General features: G+C 39.3%; 1 protein-coding gene across 7 annotated transcripts in view; it reads right to left on the bottom strand.

Moving 5' to 3' along the window:
• ARHGAP24 (Rho GTPase activating protein 24) overlaps window positions 1-17,987 on the bottom strand; it is a 2,476,452-nt gene that overhangs the window by 236,581 nt on the left and 2,221,884 nt on the right. For all 7 annotated transcript variants that reach the window (XM_044058912.1, XM_044058914.1, XM_044058911.1 and 4 more), the window contains one exon: window positions 13,161-13,368. In XM_044058912.1, coding sequence (XP_043914847.1) covers window positions 13,161-13,368 — 208 coding nt within the window. The remainder of the gene's footprint in view (window positions 1-13,160; window positions 13,369-17,987) is intronic.

Here is a 17,987-nt window from a genome sequence, read left to right as displayed (position 1 = left end):
CAAGCATCTGTTTCTGTAAGGCCCTTTTGTAGAGTATCCACATCATTTGGGGATTCAATAATGGCTCCCAGTTTGCAGTCATCTGCAAACTTTGTTAGCCAGAGTCCCTTAGTGTTGACCTGTACTTCAGAGAAGTAGGTGCCAAACAAGAGCGGTCCCAGGACTGAACCCTGAGGTACTCCACTTGTCACTTGTCTGGAGCTGGATTTGGAGTCTGCTACTTTTACAGTGTGGGTTCTATTAGTAAGCCATTTAGCAACCCATTGGGTGACATAGGGATTAATGCCCAACTTAGTAAGTTTATCTATGATTCCAGAGTGGGGGATGGTGTCAAAGGCCTTGGCAAGGTCTAGATAGGCTGTGTGGACCACCTTACCCTTGTCCATGGCTCTGGAGACTGATTCAAAGAAGTCAATCAGGTTCAGGAGACAAGATCGGCCCTTCACAAACCCAAACTGGGTGGGGTCCAGTGTTTGAAGGTTGCCAATGTCTTTGTTTATAAGTTCCATGATAATACGCTCCATGGCCTTGCAGATAAGGCTTGTCAGACTGATGGGACGGTAGTTTCCGGGATCCAAGGTGGATCCCCCCTTGTGGATTGGGATAACTGTAGCTCTGCGCCACTCAGTGGGCACGAAACCTGAGGTGAGGCTATGATTAAACATGACACTTAGGTGAGGTGCCAGTTCATATTGTAGTTCATGTAGTACACAGCCGGGATGTCATCTGGTCCCATGGATGCTGTATTCTTGGCTTTAGAGAGTGCGTTTTGTACCTGTGTGGCCATTATTACTGGAATTTGGCAATCTTCGGTATTGAGATGGGCCATTTAGGGGGGAGAGGGGGTGAAGTTGGCACTGAATCGATCTGCCAGGATATTGGCAATATCCTTCGGATCAGTATATTTAATGCCATTCTGTTTTAGCTCAGAGCAGATCTGAGCATTGCCATTTAGATTCTTGACATAGTTATAGAATGCTTTGTGGTTGTCTTTGGAATCTTTGGCAATTTTATTTTCGTAACTAGCTTTGGAGGATTTTATGAGGCATCTCAGTTTCTTACTGAGGCTAGTAAGGGAGTTTTTTTGCATCCTGGGATTTTCCTCTTTTCTGCAAAAGTTTCTTCCTTTTGTTGTAAAGTTTGTTTATGGCAGGGGACCACCAGATTGACTTCCTTTTTTTGGATGAGAGCATTTTGGTTTAGTAATGTTGCTACATTTGTACTAATAACTTTCTGCTCTGGTGCTGCTCTGCAGGGTGCACCAATATCACTTATTAGAACTATCTGCACTTTCTATCTTTGTGTGATAGTTCCGGTTTATTCCATTTTAATACATGTCATCACTGTTTGTACACTGAACTATCTTTAGAGATTGTATAAAAATTGTTGTATTGTATAGCTACTATGTCGTGGAGCATTTTCCTGATGTCTCTGCTGAAAATGAGTAGTGTAACCCAATCTGACTTTTGTGGTAAACAAAAGCAAGCAAGAAAATAAATATCATAAAGAGTATTCTGATAACAGAACTATCATAAAAAAGTAGAGTAGGTTTTATAGGTCGCACAAGTGACATTTCTCATGCAGGCTGACCTCTGGGTCTGGAGCTAATTACTATCAGTCACTTTGTCATGTAGGCTGAGTTCTGAGACTAGCAGTAATACCCATAACACTTTCTAGTGCTAGCTGACACCTGGGACTAGAGGTAATAATGATACTTCCTGTTCAGGCTGACACCTTGAACTAGAGGTAATAGTGATACTTCCTGTTCACCCTGACACCTGGGACTAGAAGTAAGAATTATGCTTCCTGTTCAGGTTGACACCTGGGACTACAGGCAATAGTGATGCTTCCTGTTAAGGCTGATCCCTGGGATTGCAGGTAATAGCAGTGAAGCTTCCTGTTCTGGCTGACACCTGGGACTAGAGGTAATAGTGATGCTTCCTATCCAGGCTGATACCTGGGACTACTGGTAATAGCAGTGAAACTTCCTGTTAAGGCTGACCCCTGGGACTAGAGGTAATAGTGATACTTCCTGTTCTGTAGATTGACAGCTGTGACACTTCCTGTGCAAGCATACTCCTGGGAATAGAGATAATATCGAGGTTGTGTTGTACAAACAAGCTGTCTCAATGCATTTGAGACATTTACATCATGTTGGCGTCTTCCGTGGAAAACCATTTTGCATGCTTATTTTCTGGTCAACAAGAAGAGAAAAGTTCCCTAAACTGCTCTTGCCCCTGCCTGAACCAGAGGTCCTGAAGTAAATGTCTTCTTTCCCTACATCTTAAAGTAGCTGTCTATAGTATCATTAGCTGAGATACACCTAGGTTTAACGTTTTATTACCTTTGGAAATATTTATATCCCACTAGAAGCTGGGGTCATTGTCTTATCAAAACTTCTCTCTTTTAACTACTACTGATTTTTTTTATTTCTCCATATGTTTAGGTTAACCATACATCTTTTAAGATTCTGAAGAGCTGTATCTCTGATCTGATTCTGGGTATCTAGAAAAATGCTATAATGCAACCTGAGCCTGTCACAGCCTCATAACATGTTATAATTTAGTAACAGCAGTAGTTTGTCATACTGATATCTTTAAAGATAAGATTGATACTCACGGCAGATTATGCCACTACAACAGCGGTACCTTCTGTTACTGATACTGTGTATAAAGGTAGGGCTGGTACTCACAATACTCATAGCGGATTATAACTCTACAACAGGAGTATTTTCTCTTACTAATACTTTGTTTGAAGGTGAGGCTGATACTCATAGCAGGTTATATATTTCTATAACAGCAGTACCGTCTCTTATCAATACTGTGTTTAAAGGTAAGGCTGATACTCACAATACTCATAGCAGGTTACTACTCTACGACAGCAATGTCATCTCTTATTTATACTGTGTTTAAAGGTAAGGCTGAAAACCACAATACTCACAGCAGGCTATACCTCTACAATGGCAGTGCCTTCTCTTACTGATACTGTGTTTAAAGGTAAGGCCAATACTCACGATATTCACAGCAGGTTATACCTCTACAACAGCAGTGCCTTCTTTTACTGATACTGTGTTTAAAGGTAGGGCTGGTACTCACAATACTCATAGGTGGTTATAACTCTACAACAGCAGTACTTTCTCTTACTGATACTTTGTTTAAAGGTGAGGCCGATACTCATAGCAGGTTATAATTGTATAACAGCAGTACCTTCTCTTATTGATACTGTGTTTAAAGGTAAAGCCGATACTCACAATACTCATTGGAGGTTACTACTCTACAACAGCAACATCTTCTCTTACTTATACTGTGTTTAAAGGTAAGGCTGAAAACTACAATACTCACAGCAGGCTATACCTCTACAACAGCAGTGCCTTCTCTTACTGATACTGTGTTTAAAGGTAAGCCCGATACTCACGATACTCATAGCAGATTACTACTCTACAACAGCAATATGTTCTTTTACTTATACTGTATTTAAAGGTAAGGCCAACAGTCATGATACACACAGCAGGTTATACCTCTACAACAGCAGTACCTTCTCTTACTGATACTGTGTTTAAAGGTAGGGCTGGTACTCAAAATACTTATAGGAGGTTATAACTCTACAACATCAGTACTTTCTCTTATTGATACTGTGTTTAAAGGCGTGGATGACAGAAAATCAGTAGGACCAGCTTTAATAAATACTTCTGAAGCCTGTGATGCTGTCAGGCCTGCTTTATTGTGGCACAGCGCTTTGGTAGTCTGCCTTTCTGTGTAGATATGAAAGTGTCTTTATGTCTGCTGACATACTGTTTGTTTGGAAGACTACAGTTTGAGAGACAGTGTATAGTACAAAAGTGTTATACATAGACTAGTTTGGCTCTGCTAGGGTTTTTTCAGGGTTAGCACATGGTCTGATCCCTATTTTGCTAAAGATAGAGCCCATCCTTCATGTGAATGAAACTTTCCCTGTCTAAAAGCACTGCATTTTCAACATATACTGTCCTCACCTTTGCCCACAATGTTGATGATACATGCCTTTGGTTCAGAAATAATGATCTTGCAGTTAGTCAGGTGAAGGACAATGCCACTTAAGTCAATAGATCCAGGACTCACTGCAGGATGAGTCACATTGAAAGCTGGCAACATTTAAAATGCCTAAAATGTTATATACTTCCATGTCCTTTGCCATACACTGGCCAAAGAGTATAACTAAAATTCAAGAATTAATCAACAACAACTGCAAGAGCAAAGACTTGTGTCACTCTGGCTAGGTGCCTGAATCCCATTTTATAAAAGGGCTGTAGTATTCTTCCACCAGCTTCTGAAAGTCTGGGCATCCCAGACCATACCTTTCAATCTCTTAGTGCAAGGAATCTGGACAAAGACTGACAAAATGGGAGGACAAAGGCCCAAAATATGGACAGATTTTAAATATTGTTCTTATCAACTTCAAAAGTTGCTAGAGTGGCAGAGTGTGTGTTAACATACATTTTCTGAGGGATTTGAAGTCTGAAATTCAAATGTATGTCATTATTTGATGATTTCAATCCTTAGATCAACACAGTCATTTTCCAGAAAAACAGAAATTTTATGAGGAACAGATCAAAAATATAAGGCAAAGTCTGTGAATAGTCTGCGAAAATCTGGACATTTGAGGGGTATGTTCCAGGGGCATACTATGTCACAGGTTCAGGCACCTAGCCAGAGTGACATTTCCCTATGGTACATTTGGTTGGGGACACATGGTTGAAATGAAATTTGGCTGCAGAAGAATACAGCTTTTGTGAATTCCCTGTGGGCAAATAGAAGAATGTGGTGCCATGTTTACAACTGCAATAACCAAATGCACAGGGGAAAAATAATGACCATGACCAACAAGGCAAGATGAGACAGCAGACAGTATGGCAGTCATCAGCATCTGGCTGGCAGGTGGGCATGTCAGTGGCAGTAAAAATGCAGTGCACAGTTGGCAGCACCTTCATAACTGGTATGTGCGAACCACTACCCCTTTCACAGTATCTAAAGAACATTACCTAAAATGCATACTGGAGCGTAAATGTGACTACAGTAGCATGCAGGATTTCCTCCATGCTGTAGCACACTTCTACATGTTGTAGTTACATAAGCATGTATTGTACACTGAGCACAACACTCATTAGTTCTTCTGCCCCCATGCACTTAGTGGGCAAGGTAATGTGTGCCTCTCTTTGCCCCCAGGGAATGCAAAAAATACCATATTTCTCTTCAGCTGCATATCATTTCAGCCATGTGTCCCCAACCAAATGTACCACAGGGAAATGTCAGGTTGGCTAGGAGCCTGAAACCCTTTACTTCAGAAGTATTATCTGTACCTGTTTAAAATGTTGTATAATACATCTAACAATCACTGGCCAGTCAAAGGTAAAAGTGGATTTGCACACTCCTGATGAATTTTGTTCCTTGGATCTCAGTCTGATGAGTAAATTGTAGCAATGGGTACATTCCCCATCACTGTTGGTTATTCATTAAGTCTTAGTATATGATCCATCTCACTGTCTTTAACATCATGCCACTGTCCCAGCTCAAAAATAAGCAGATACTTATTAATAGACTACTTATCCAGTTACCAAAAGTAAATATGTGCTTATCCTAGTTAGCATAGTTATAGAACTGAAAGACAAATTCAAGCAATGTTAGATAAAAAGTATTGTGGCACTGCGCACCAAGAAACATTTACAGGTATTACACATTGATATTCTGTAGCCTAATGTGTAAGACATGTTCACTTACCATTGTGGCACAAGTGAGCTTCTGAGAAGTCAGTGAAAAGTGGAATTTTTTTTACAATACGTAATGATTTAATTACGACAAGAGATACACACATTTATATTGTGTACAGCACTTACTGTTCATCAATTTATGCAGTAATCACATGTGGATATATTTTATTCTTGCTTTTTAAAATGTTGTAAAAACAATAATGAATATAAGCCAAGGTGCAATATATATTTTCACATGCAGACACACACACACACACACACACACACACACACACACACACACACACACACACACACACACACACACACACACACACACACACACACACACACACACACACACACACACACACACACAAACACACAGATGCGCGCGCGCGTGCTCATGCGCACACATGCGCACGCACACAAGCGCAAACACACACACAGACACAGATGTTTAAAATGCACCTTGGAAAAAGACTGAAATATCTTCTTGCCCATTAACAAAAATGTAACGACTAAGATATATTATGCAGTAGGAGCCGTTTAATTTGGGAATGTGCAAATTATTTTGGTGAAAATTCCATCTACCCCCTTACAAAGTACTGATATAATTTATATGCATAACATTGTTGTTATAGCTTGGCTCAGTACAGAGCACTATATTAATGTTTTATGCATATTCACCTTCTCCACTTTAAGAATGTCATTATAGGGTGCTAATATCTGGGGAACTTAGCTCTGTAGGAAGTTTTTTATCACTGCTGAGTTTATTGATAGCATACAGCACAGACCCTAACATAATTTACTATTACTTATAATGTAATATTTCTTCAGAACATCAGCATGGTTATCTGCAGTGTGGCAAAATAAAGAATTCTCTTCAAAGATATTTTTTCAGCCAACAACTTACAGGCATCTGTGCTACAGTAGCACACCCCATAGTACGCCCAACTCTCATTTTCTCCAATTCCAAAACAGACTAACTAGAGTATTCTCAAATCTGCTGCCAGAAACAAACGCTAATAGTGTTAAAGGACAGCTATCGACATAGCCTGTTGACTTACAATAATCTGCAGCATAACCAATAGGAAGAGAAAAAAGGTTAAAAAGGCCAAGCGATTTCACTACTGAAATCTGCACATCTGCATTGTTTATTTCTGCACGTGTGCATGACATTTGCAGAGGTCAGCAGCTACTGTACCTCTCAACTGTCCAGATTGTTGCAGAATGTCCATATTTTTGTCTCATATTTTTGGGCTGCTCCTCATAGAATTTGTGGTTTTCTGGCAAATCATTAAGGACTGAAGTGGCTAAATAGTGACAGACATTTGAATTTCAGACCATTTCTTTCAGAAAATGCATGTTAATGCAAAACCTATTCTAACAACTTTCTAAGTTTATTAAGAGCAATATTTAAAATCTCTCCCTATTTTTAGGCTTTTGTTCCCCATCATTTTTGGCTTTTTCCAGATTTTTTTGTGCTAAGTTGTTATGATGTATTACAGCATTTGAAAGGTACAACAAAATAGCCCATATACTATGCACAGCTAAATTTAATTACATGAAACAGAATATTGCCCTGGCAAATATATCGGGTGGCAAGTGACTTTAAGTGATTTCTGTAACTGTTTAACACAAATTATTTAATTGCATATGAAGTAATTCACCAAGTAACAGCGATGAATTAATTCCATTATATTTTGATATATTTTAATTGCTACCTGATATTACAGAATGCCATTAATTTCTGTTAATTTCACTTGCAAGATGAGGTCAGTTGCCTCCTTTAACCCTACCCTCAGTCTTTGAAAGGAGGAGTTAAGGGGACAGCTGACCCCTTACAAATAAAACTAATGGAAACCACAGTTTACAGGCATTTGTGCTTCAAACTTATAGGGCCAGATTCCAAAAGACTTCTTCTCAGAGTAAGTCATTTACTCTGAGACTTGCTTTAAGTGACTTACTCTGAGAGCAAGTCTTTTCAAATCTATCCCTGGTGTAAGCCTGTTTACAGATAGGCCTTACACTGAAGTAAGTCACTTATACCAAGAACTTGTCTTTCAGAATCAGGGAAGACTCAGACCACAGTAAGTCACTTATAGTGAAAGGAAGTGTTTTGGAATCAAGCCCATAGTCTTAAAAAGAATCAAAGCAGATGAGTTACACTCACCTGCTACGTCACAGATGTTTCTGTACTACCATTCTTACTGATGGTTACAATACAACTGTCATTTTCTGTGCAGGATCACACAGTCCAGTCTATTGCTGTACTTACCATCTTCTGAGAAGCATAGAATGCTTCATGAATATTTACAATTCATGTTTGTAATTATTTTTCAGGTTCTGTGCCTTTCACAATACCTAATGTTTTTTCTCTGTAGAATACTAAGCTAATAATTAAATAAAATATGAATATTTTTTTGGCACAATCCATGTGAATCTGTGGCATTTTTGACACAAAGTTAAAACAATAACATGACTAACCTCATTCCATTTACTGAAGAAATCTATATTTTGTCTGAAAAGCATTACAATTCTCAGTACTTTGAAACATAAAAAATATGAATAGAGGCAACAGCTCTCTGTTCACACTGCAATACATTAATAGCAAGTAACACTGATGCAGGTGATGACAGGGTAGGATGCCTGTTTATAGCTTAGGATAGCTGTTTATGCACATATATATACATGGGTCCATGTCAGAAGCTCAAGTTTTCAGAAACTTGAAATTTATATTACCGAGATGAGTTACATGCCTCTGTGTTGAAGTCAGAGAATAGACTGAAGGTTAACCATTCCGCAAGGACAGATACTGATCTGTGAAGGGAAGGTATTTGTGTACAGAATGGGATTTGACCTTAAGTTTTCTTGGGAACCAAATCAATTTAAAATAAAAAAACAAAAAAGCTTGTTCAGTCTGAAAAAGCTCACATGATTCAATAGCCCCCTTTGGAGTAGTTTTAAAACGAAGATGCCCATACCTTCTGAGAGGAACTGACGTTGGATTTACTGTACATGTGGGTATTACTCCAAGCGTTAACTGTAAGGACCCATGTCTTCATAGTGATTTGATGCCGGTCTAACATCAGAATTACTTCTTACACTGGGACCCTCTATGCTGGAAGGATGCAGCTGTCTTTGTAATCAAGGTTTGCTGATAGAATTTTACTCTGTCATGAAAGGACTTCACTGCTGGTATATCATAGGGAAAATGAATCATTCTTTAAGGCTTATTCTTTTAACTTCCTCTTCAGTTAATCAAGTCAGATGAATGGGGATAGAACACTGCCACAGATAACAGATGATTCTGTTTTCCTGGTGGCCATTTATTATTTGTATTTGTACTAAAAGGTATGACCTATACAGGGAATTCAAAATGTAAACATATTACACACAGACAGGAATAATGCTGCATACCAATATTTGCTTCCATTAACACTCATTTGCAGTGTTACCAACAGATTTGATGATATTGGTAATTATATGAACTCTGTGTATGTTACTTTCACTGCAATCTACTCCACTTGCAAATTTACAGGCCTTCTGAAGTGAGCAACATGAACATGCCATAAAATGGAATGGCATCTCATCCAGAAACATTCCACTGCCTTAAACCCACTAACTATAGGATTTGCTCTATTGCTCCCTCAACCCAGAATAGGATAAAGCACATGTCAGAAAATGAATGAAAGAAGAAAATGACTGGTTTGTATTTTTTCTACATCAGATTGGTTCCCACGTTTTAGTAGTGACAATATTGTAGCTATCCTCCAAGATACAGAAATGCAACTTTCATGCATAATAGACAGCTTACTAAAATAAATCCTTACTACTGAATGTCAGGGGCCTGATTGCCTTCATCCAAACATTATTTAAACCTACCATAACTATCTCACTCTAATATCTCCTCAGTTTTGCTACTTGCCCTGTGGAAGCTTCTCTCCTTAGCTTACTTTCCTAAAGGTAATTATACAACACCAATATTAAACCTTTGCCCTAGCTCTGTCTTATCACCTCTTATCCAAGTCATCTCAGTTTCAGAACCATTCAGTTATGTTCATTCTCTCTTCTCGTGTACACGATTCTCATTCAGTTTGTAACCAAAATACTTCAATTTTTGTGTGATCAACATTATCTTGCAAAGTATGGATTGAGGCAAATGTAATGGAGTTCTATTATATACTGACTTTACATCAGTTTTTTTTTTTTTGTGAACTATAACCACTATTAGGTGAATTCAGTAAAACTGGAGATTACAGATAAAAATGGTACAGTGATTGAAACAACCTCACTGGGCTACTTGAACAGATTTTTCATGAAGACCTAATTTTCCTTAACTATGTCACTTCCAAGTGGTATTTACTTCTCAGGTCTTTTTCAACAATTGACTGTTGTTTTCACTATTAATAATTCAACTGTTTCTCACACCCTGGTCTCCTGGTTATGTTATATTGTATGATCTTGATCTATAACTCTAAAGAAGTAACAGTACACATTTCAGCATTTAGTTATAAACATAGGGCTGACATAGCATGCAACAAACTTATGGTTTCCCATCAGGAAATGGCAATACATTCTACAATGACCAAATCTATGTTCTGTGGTACTTGCATAAATGCTCCTAACTGGAGCATTGACCCACTTTGTACATAAAGGTACAAATACCAGGTCCTTTGGACAGAGTCAACTTTTCTGTTTTCATTTACATTTCTTTTATGTTTTAATCACTTGTCATTAGTGCTAATATCAACAGCCAAGAGGACATTACCTATGCATGAGGAGATTATAAAAGGCCGAGCTCTGAAGTGTGCCTGTTTCCCAGGTATACTGAAGTATTTGTAGGAACATAGCATAAATAACAAGTTATCCTTTGTGATAGAAACATATAATTTAAGGGTCCAGCTTCTTTAATTTCAAATAGCCACATGAAGAAATACAGAAATTCCATTTTCCATAAAAGTAATAGTGGAACTCTATTCCTGGCCATTTCTGCTCACTTAAATCTGATAAATGTGTACCAAATGTCCTGTTTTCTGCTGCCAGAGTAAAGTATAGCTAAAAGGGTGCTGAGTTTATAGATGAAATATATAACTCATGTAACTGCTGCCTTCTGTCTCAGCAGTCATGTCAGATTATAAATATCACTTCATAAACTACTCCAGTTTGTTTCTTGCCTCAATCACAATGAACAGCACTGCCCTTCTCTCTGTCTTCCTTCTACGAAAGCTGTCTGGTATCTGTGTCAGGTCAGGGTAATTTCACTTGCTCTACAATAAAGTAATTTAAAAAGTGCATTGTCCTACTGTCCTGATCTCACACACACTTTTTACCTTCAGGAGCTGGTCTCACTACAAATGTCAAGTCTTTTTCATACTCATAAAACTCCATTTATATTCACCACCCGGACTAAGCTTTCTTTGACTAGCAAAGTAATCTCTCTCCTGGGGCCTAAACATACAATTTCATTCTTCCTTTTACTGTATATATTATGTAATTAAATGGACTTTTAGCTATTAACAGCACAGGAAATCTGATTTAGACCTATGTCATGGTAGTAATGTATTTTATTAGGCTTAAGAGCTCATTAGCACTTTTTTTTTTTTGTGAATGTACACATTCATCTCATGCATTTTATGTCATGCTTGTGTATGCAATTTCTAAGACATGACGGAAGAACTGTCCATTGGGATTAGTCCCATTACTGTCCACTGCGGTTATTTCCATTACCCAGAAGACATAAATAAGTAAGGAGGTCATATCTGGAGTAGCTTTTTGTTGCTAGGGGATTTAATGTAAGACGAAGGAGTCTTATGTGGGATGGATGAGTGTATCCCTGAAAGTGCTTTAATTCTTCACAGAAAATTACTGGGGGCATAAGACAGAAAGGAGTAAGCAGTGTTTTGGAGGTATGTTAAGAAAAAATAATAACAGTAGACTGGACAGGGTGAGTTTGAAAGATACAAATCCCAGTTATTTCAAATTCAAAATGGCATTGATTCATTGGTAAAGGTTTTAATGATTAAGTGGGCATTAAAGAGAAGGTCTGTGAAGAGACGTACTGTGGACTTTTTGTAATTTGTTAAAGTTTTTCACAACTAATCTATGAGAAATAAGCCCTGACCAGTAGATACAATCCCTGTCTGATCCAATGAGATTTAAGCAATTTATGCAATTTATGTAGTGTTGGCATTACACTTTGCAGCTCAGTTTTAAGTTTAAGCATAGGTGATTTAAAAAAATCTGATCTTTGCCCACCAGATATCTGATCATGTATACATATGTGAAATCTGAAGAGATATACAAATTGCTGTTGTTTTCCTTCAGTTTGTCTCCCTTACCACCACAGTTTTGACTCCATCCTGCAAATCAAAGCCTCTCCTGTCTGAGAATCATTCAGAATGCTGAGCAGTGATGAACAGTCTTTAATTTAGGTGGACTTCTGAGATAAGGTTATGATTTCCCTATGTAGTGGTCACCTCTGGTGATGTGAGTCCCAGTGTGGCAGACTATAGTCATGTGATCTGGCAATGTGCTTGGCCAAAAAAATAAAAAAGCGGGGTGTGTGATTTGTTTTGGGGAGGATGGCCTCTCAAACACTCAGACAGAGCACAAAAAAGGGGAGTTGTGATTGTTTTTTTTTTTTTGGGGTGGCCTCACAAACAGTCAAACAGTGGGGGGAAATTTTAAGTCCTAACCTTACTTGTGCTACACTGAGTTCCCCTGTCAGGTCAAATGGTTTGCTACTAAGATGTCAAGATTATATTATCTAAGCTGGCGGGAATTTAAGTTCCAAAATAAAATACTACAGGTATCAGAAAGTTCTTTCCCGTAGAAGCCATACACTGACATACATTTTTACATCAACTTTATGTTGGCTTCTAAGAATCTTAGTAAAGATATACTACAGAAGCCTATGCCTTTCTTTCTTAAGGATGCGCCAAGCCTCCATGAAACATTGCTGCTTATTTATTTATTTTTTTGTTCTCTTCTCTGTTACTTGTTTTGGGATATTGTACTACAGAGTAGGGTAATGCCATACTCTGGAGTGAAAATTGCTTAATTTACACCTGTGATAATGTACATTGGTTGGTATGATATTCAAGGGCCTGTAATTGTATAATCTGAAAATGTTCAGCAAATTTAAAAAAAGAAAAATCAGAGAGCACTGCCATGAAAGGGGTAATATCATAAAACTGGTATCATTTTATTTCTACCGCAAGTAACAATTTGTAATGAGGAATATAGTGTTGTTCAGGGAACTACAAAATATTGAAGAGTTATTCTACCCTTACGATACAGAATTGAAGAGTTATTCTACCCTTACGATACAGAAAATGTTAGTATCTCTGTAACTCAGTCCAGTTGTGTAATAAAATACAGTACATTCCTGGATTAATTTAAGAGATGTGCAGTGCCACATTTCTCATATTACCTGTCAAATGCTGGTTTTTCTCCACAGTCAAATGCATCCTGCAACTCCTTGACAAGATTAGCTTGTCCTGGCAGTCGAAAGAGACCTTCTTCTTTCAAGCCTCTCTGCCTAATAAAATCAACGCATTGCTCCACCAGCATAGGTGCCATTTTGTTTCCATATTTCTTCTCAAAGCGTACTGTTTCCTCTAGCTTTTGACCAAAGATACCTGTAGAATAACAAAACAGAAATAAATGAAGTATGTACATTTGTAGCTAGCGCATTCTATAACATCCTATGTTAGTAGAGCACAATAGAAAAGCAAAAATAAAGAACTTGTATTAAGCATGTATGATGCCAATCAGAAGTGCTCCGTAATAGCAACATATTTTAAGTAACCTGAATTGCAGCACCTTTTCAGAATGATAGTACAGACATATGCAGGGGGAAAATTCTGCACTGATTTATTAGTAGGAAGATGTGAAGAATAAATGTGCATTTGCAAAGCACGCTATCTTAAAATACTCTAAAAGCAGTTGTTTTTGCAGAGTCAAAGGCTGGGCTTCACAGACAAGTACTGTGCACCTCTGTAGGCCTAAATGCCAAGGGAATCACTGCATGAAGAGCTGCACAGCAATTCAGACATGTATTAGGCATTAAACAGCATGGGCGACCTCAGTGGTACAGTGGTTAGCATTGCTGCCTCACAGCCAGAGGTTCTCTGGTTCAATTCTTGGCTGGGGTGCCTTCTGTGTGGAGTCTACATGTCCTCCCTGTGGTCATGTGGATTTCCTCCAGATGCTACGGTTTCCTCCCAAAGACATGCTGTAGATGGATTGGACAGTCTAAATTGGTGTGAGTGTGTGCGTGTATGTGTCTTCTGTGGAAGTTTGAGCACCAGGCTGGCAACGTTTGTCTGTGTAAGTCCATCTTGTAGGATGTTGACATTGTTTGGGGACTCGACTGCACCCATTTTGCAATCACCAGCAAACTTTGTCAGCAAAAAGCCTTCTCCTGAGTGGGGAACAGTGTCAAAGGCCTCGGCCAGGTCCAGGTAGGCTTTATTCATGGATTTATCTTTGTCCAGGACTTTGTTGACTGTTTCAAAGAAGTCCACCAAGTTCAAGAGGCAGGATCTCCCTTTAATGAAGCCAAACTTGGTTGGGTCAAGCATTTGGAGGTCTCCTATATCTTTGTTGATATGGTCATGATTACTATTTCCATAGCCTTCCAGATTAGGCTGGTCAGGCTTATGGGTCTACAGTTCCCAGAGTCAGTGGAGATGCCTCCTTTATGTAACGGGATGACGGTTGCTGTTTTCCACTCAGCAGGTACAAAACCACTGCTTAGACTGTGGTTTAAAAGAGTACCAAGCAATGCAGCTGATTCCTGTTTTAATCCATTTAGAATGCAGCCATGGATATTATCATTCCCATAGAGGCTGTGTTTTTGGCTTTGGAGAGAGCATTTATGACCTGTTCCTTGGAGACACTATGTGGAGGGCAGGTGGTAGGGATGCTTTGGGGGATATGTGGTGGGGACTTGGGGGAGAAGTTTTCATTGAACCTGTTAGCTAGCAGGTTGGCTATTTCTATGGGTTCAGTATATGTGGTGCCATTAAACCAGTTCTGCACAGATCTGGGTTTTTCCTTTAAGGTTTCTGATGTAGCTAAAGAAGGCCTTATGGTTATCTTTAGCAAAGGAGGCTAATTTGTCTGTTCATAGTCAGCTTTAGAATGCCTTAAAATGTGTAATTTTTGCTTGTTTAAGCTGAGGAGGGAAAACTTCCAATTCAGAAACTGTTCCTTCCTACTCTTGGACAGCAATTTCTTTCTCTTATTGTATAACCTGTTAATGGTGGATATCCACCAGGCAGGCGTCTTCTTTTTTGAGGATCTTGTTTTGGACCTATCAAGTAAGGCTGAGTCAATACATTTTTATAGATGTTTATTCAAGGCATTGGTGTAAATCCCAGTATAGGTGTCCATGCCATCAGTGAGAGCAGGGGCTTTGAAGCTTTTAATGCAGTCATATATTAGGTTGTAATTGGTTTTGCAGAAGTTTTTTAGTTTAGTTGCTGCTAATTGGGGGTCAGATGTTATTGTTACGTACTTCTAATGAAACTGATTTATGACCTCACTAGGGAGGGCCACACACATGAAGTAGTGCAACGATCACCCATGTTAGTGAGCACCAGATCCAGAATGTTTGTCCTCTTGTGGGGGTGTCAACCAACTGATCCAACAGGGCACTGGAGTTGATGAAGTCCAAGATCCTTTGGGTAAGTGGGTTAGTAGATGTATAATTTACCCAATCTATGGATGGGTAGTTAAAGTTACCTAGGTCTTTGGATGTATCTTGAGTGATTCAAGTAGATCCAAGCATGCAGTGTGGGTATCCTGGTTCTTGGAGTGTGGTCTTACCTATAGTCAATTTGTCCTGGATTAGTTCAAGGGAATCATTTTGTTTAACCAATCTAGAGGTGTATTTATCCTTGATGAACATTGATACTCCAGCTCAGTTTGTGGTCTGAATGTGTGGAAGGCATTATAATCTGACATGGCTGGGGTGCCTTCCATGGCCTTAGACCAAGTCTCTGTGACTGCACAGATGTCAGCATCTTCTAAAGTGAGGGCTGCTTCCAGAGAGTGCAGTTTTAGGTTTAGACTCCTACAGTTTACCAGCATAACCTTGAGGTTGCTTTTTAAAGATACTTTTACGTAGGGAATTTTGTTGTTGTGACATTGCCTAAAAAAGGTTCTATGGGGAAGGCAAGACGTTTAGCCAGTAACTGACATCCCAGAGGTGACAGCTAAAGACCATCTCTGGCAAAGCAGTGTGGTCTATCTACCATGTCATCCCAGGCTGACAGGTATTGGATCCCCTTAGAATGACACCAGAAACTAAACCAATTGTTGAAGTCAAAATCATTTTTTTTTTTATACTGTGGCATCATTCAAGGTGAGGGTAGCATGTTGCTTAAGGCTAGGGACATACCTGCCTGAGATACATATTCAGAGAGCTCAGTCATATCTCTCTTCATATAGTCCAGTGAGCTATCTCTCAAGTTATTCACACCAACATGAACTATGATGAAGTCAGTCGCCATCCTTGTGAACTTATGCCAGCATCCACCTTCTACAAGAGGCTACCATACTGACCTAACAGGCATTCCTCAGAGTCCCTGTGCAGAAAGAATAAGAAAATCATGCTCTCCCTTTCACACACTGAACTGGAACACTGCATCCCACAGTACATGAAGTAGCCACACGCACTCACTTAGTTCCACTTGCGGAGCAAAGCAGTAGTCATGCATACATGGACGCATATTTGTGGACCATATGTTGTGTAATGTTATGCTACACTGTAAGCCACTCTATGCCCCTAGTTATGAACCACTGTGCTAAGAATGTATAAAGCACTGCACTGCAGTGTTACAGGTGTACATATGCCACATGCATGGGCACACTAGACACAGGCTTCATGTTTACTACAATGTGTATGGCTAGTATCAGCATGTCTCAGTAGTGGATTACACTATGGCAGTGACTCACAAACGTGGGCATTAAGTGCTTTCATTAGCATAGCTGTCATTCTATATACCTCCCATCTTCTTTGCTCAATAATTCTGGACAAAGCCAAAAATTATGGGGGATAAAGGTCCATAATGAATGACATTTTTTAAATTACTCTGTTTCACTTTAAAAAGTTAATAAAACAAGTTTTGCATCAGCATGCATTTTCAGAACAATAAGAGGTATAAAACTGCAATTTTGTTTTTGCCTTTTGACTGACTGCAATCCACAGGGATATACCAGAAATTCAAAAAAATTATGAGGGACAGGGCAAAAATATCGGGCAAAGACAGGGATGTTCTAGCAAAATCTACGGAAATTGAGTGGTATGTCATCATATGCTGTGCTTGTTAGCATTAAATAAAGCATCAGCACCATTTTATACAGCACCATTCATTACCATAGAAGTGTGGAACAGGGGATTGTCAGTAAAATTTCTGTAGACTTGCAGCTCTACAGAGTTAATCAGTGAGTCCTGCTTGCTAAAGTACTTCTTCAGCAACAAGTCTGTCATGCATGTCAGTCATACAAATGCATTTTGATGTACAAGTAACTTGGAACCCAGGATGATGGTATTGCACTGCACTGCCTGCCTGTGACTGTGTATCGGCAGCAACTATTTACAATGGAGGACATGTCACAGAGGGGGTTTAGTGTTCTAATGCCACATGTGAAAGCACGACTACACTATGTAATTTAGGGAAATGTTGTGCAAAGCATTAGCTGCAGATAACTAACGGGTCAGTTGAAGTTGGGGGTCAGGGCTGTGACCAGTTACAGTACAGAAATATGGCTGGGCTGGGCATAGCAGTAACTGTGGTTAACAAGCAGGTGCATAAATGGGGGGAGGCTGTGGCCTTAGGTATGGGCATCCCACAGCATACCACACACCTACTGCCTGATGTTTTACCTACAGGTGTATGTGTACAGGCATGGTTACCTGAGGGAGGCAACAACTGGGAAAGTTCACTACTCATGAGAATGTAGTGCAATTGCAGAGCTTCTGCACAGGTGGCATGGATCTTCTGGGCAAAATTGCTGCAGAAAGGCAATATCTAGATATGATTTTGCAGGGTTTTTGGCAGGTTGGGAATGCTTGCTGTTTGTGACAAGTTTGGCAAAAGGTACTGATATGATACTCCATGTAAAGGAAAAGTCATGGGACATTGTGATAGACAAAACTAACACAGGGGGTAGATCTGCAACACTAAATCAGTTGAAAGAGGTTGAGAAATGTTTGGTCTCATTTGCTCCCACTTCCAAGCCACCCTGT

The sequence above is a fragment of the Protopterus annectens genome, chromosome 17.part0 (assembly GCF_019279795.1).
Source record: "Protopterus annectens isolate FY-2018-M chromosome 17.part0, PAN1.0, whole genome shotgun sequence".
Lineage (NCBI taxonomy): Eukaryota > Metazoa > Chordata > Ceratodontiformes > Protopteridae > Protopterus > Protopterus annectens.
Note: the sequence above shows the minus strand (reverse complement) of the source record. Positions and strands in the feature narration are given on the sequence as shown.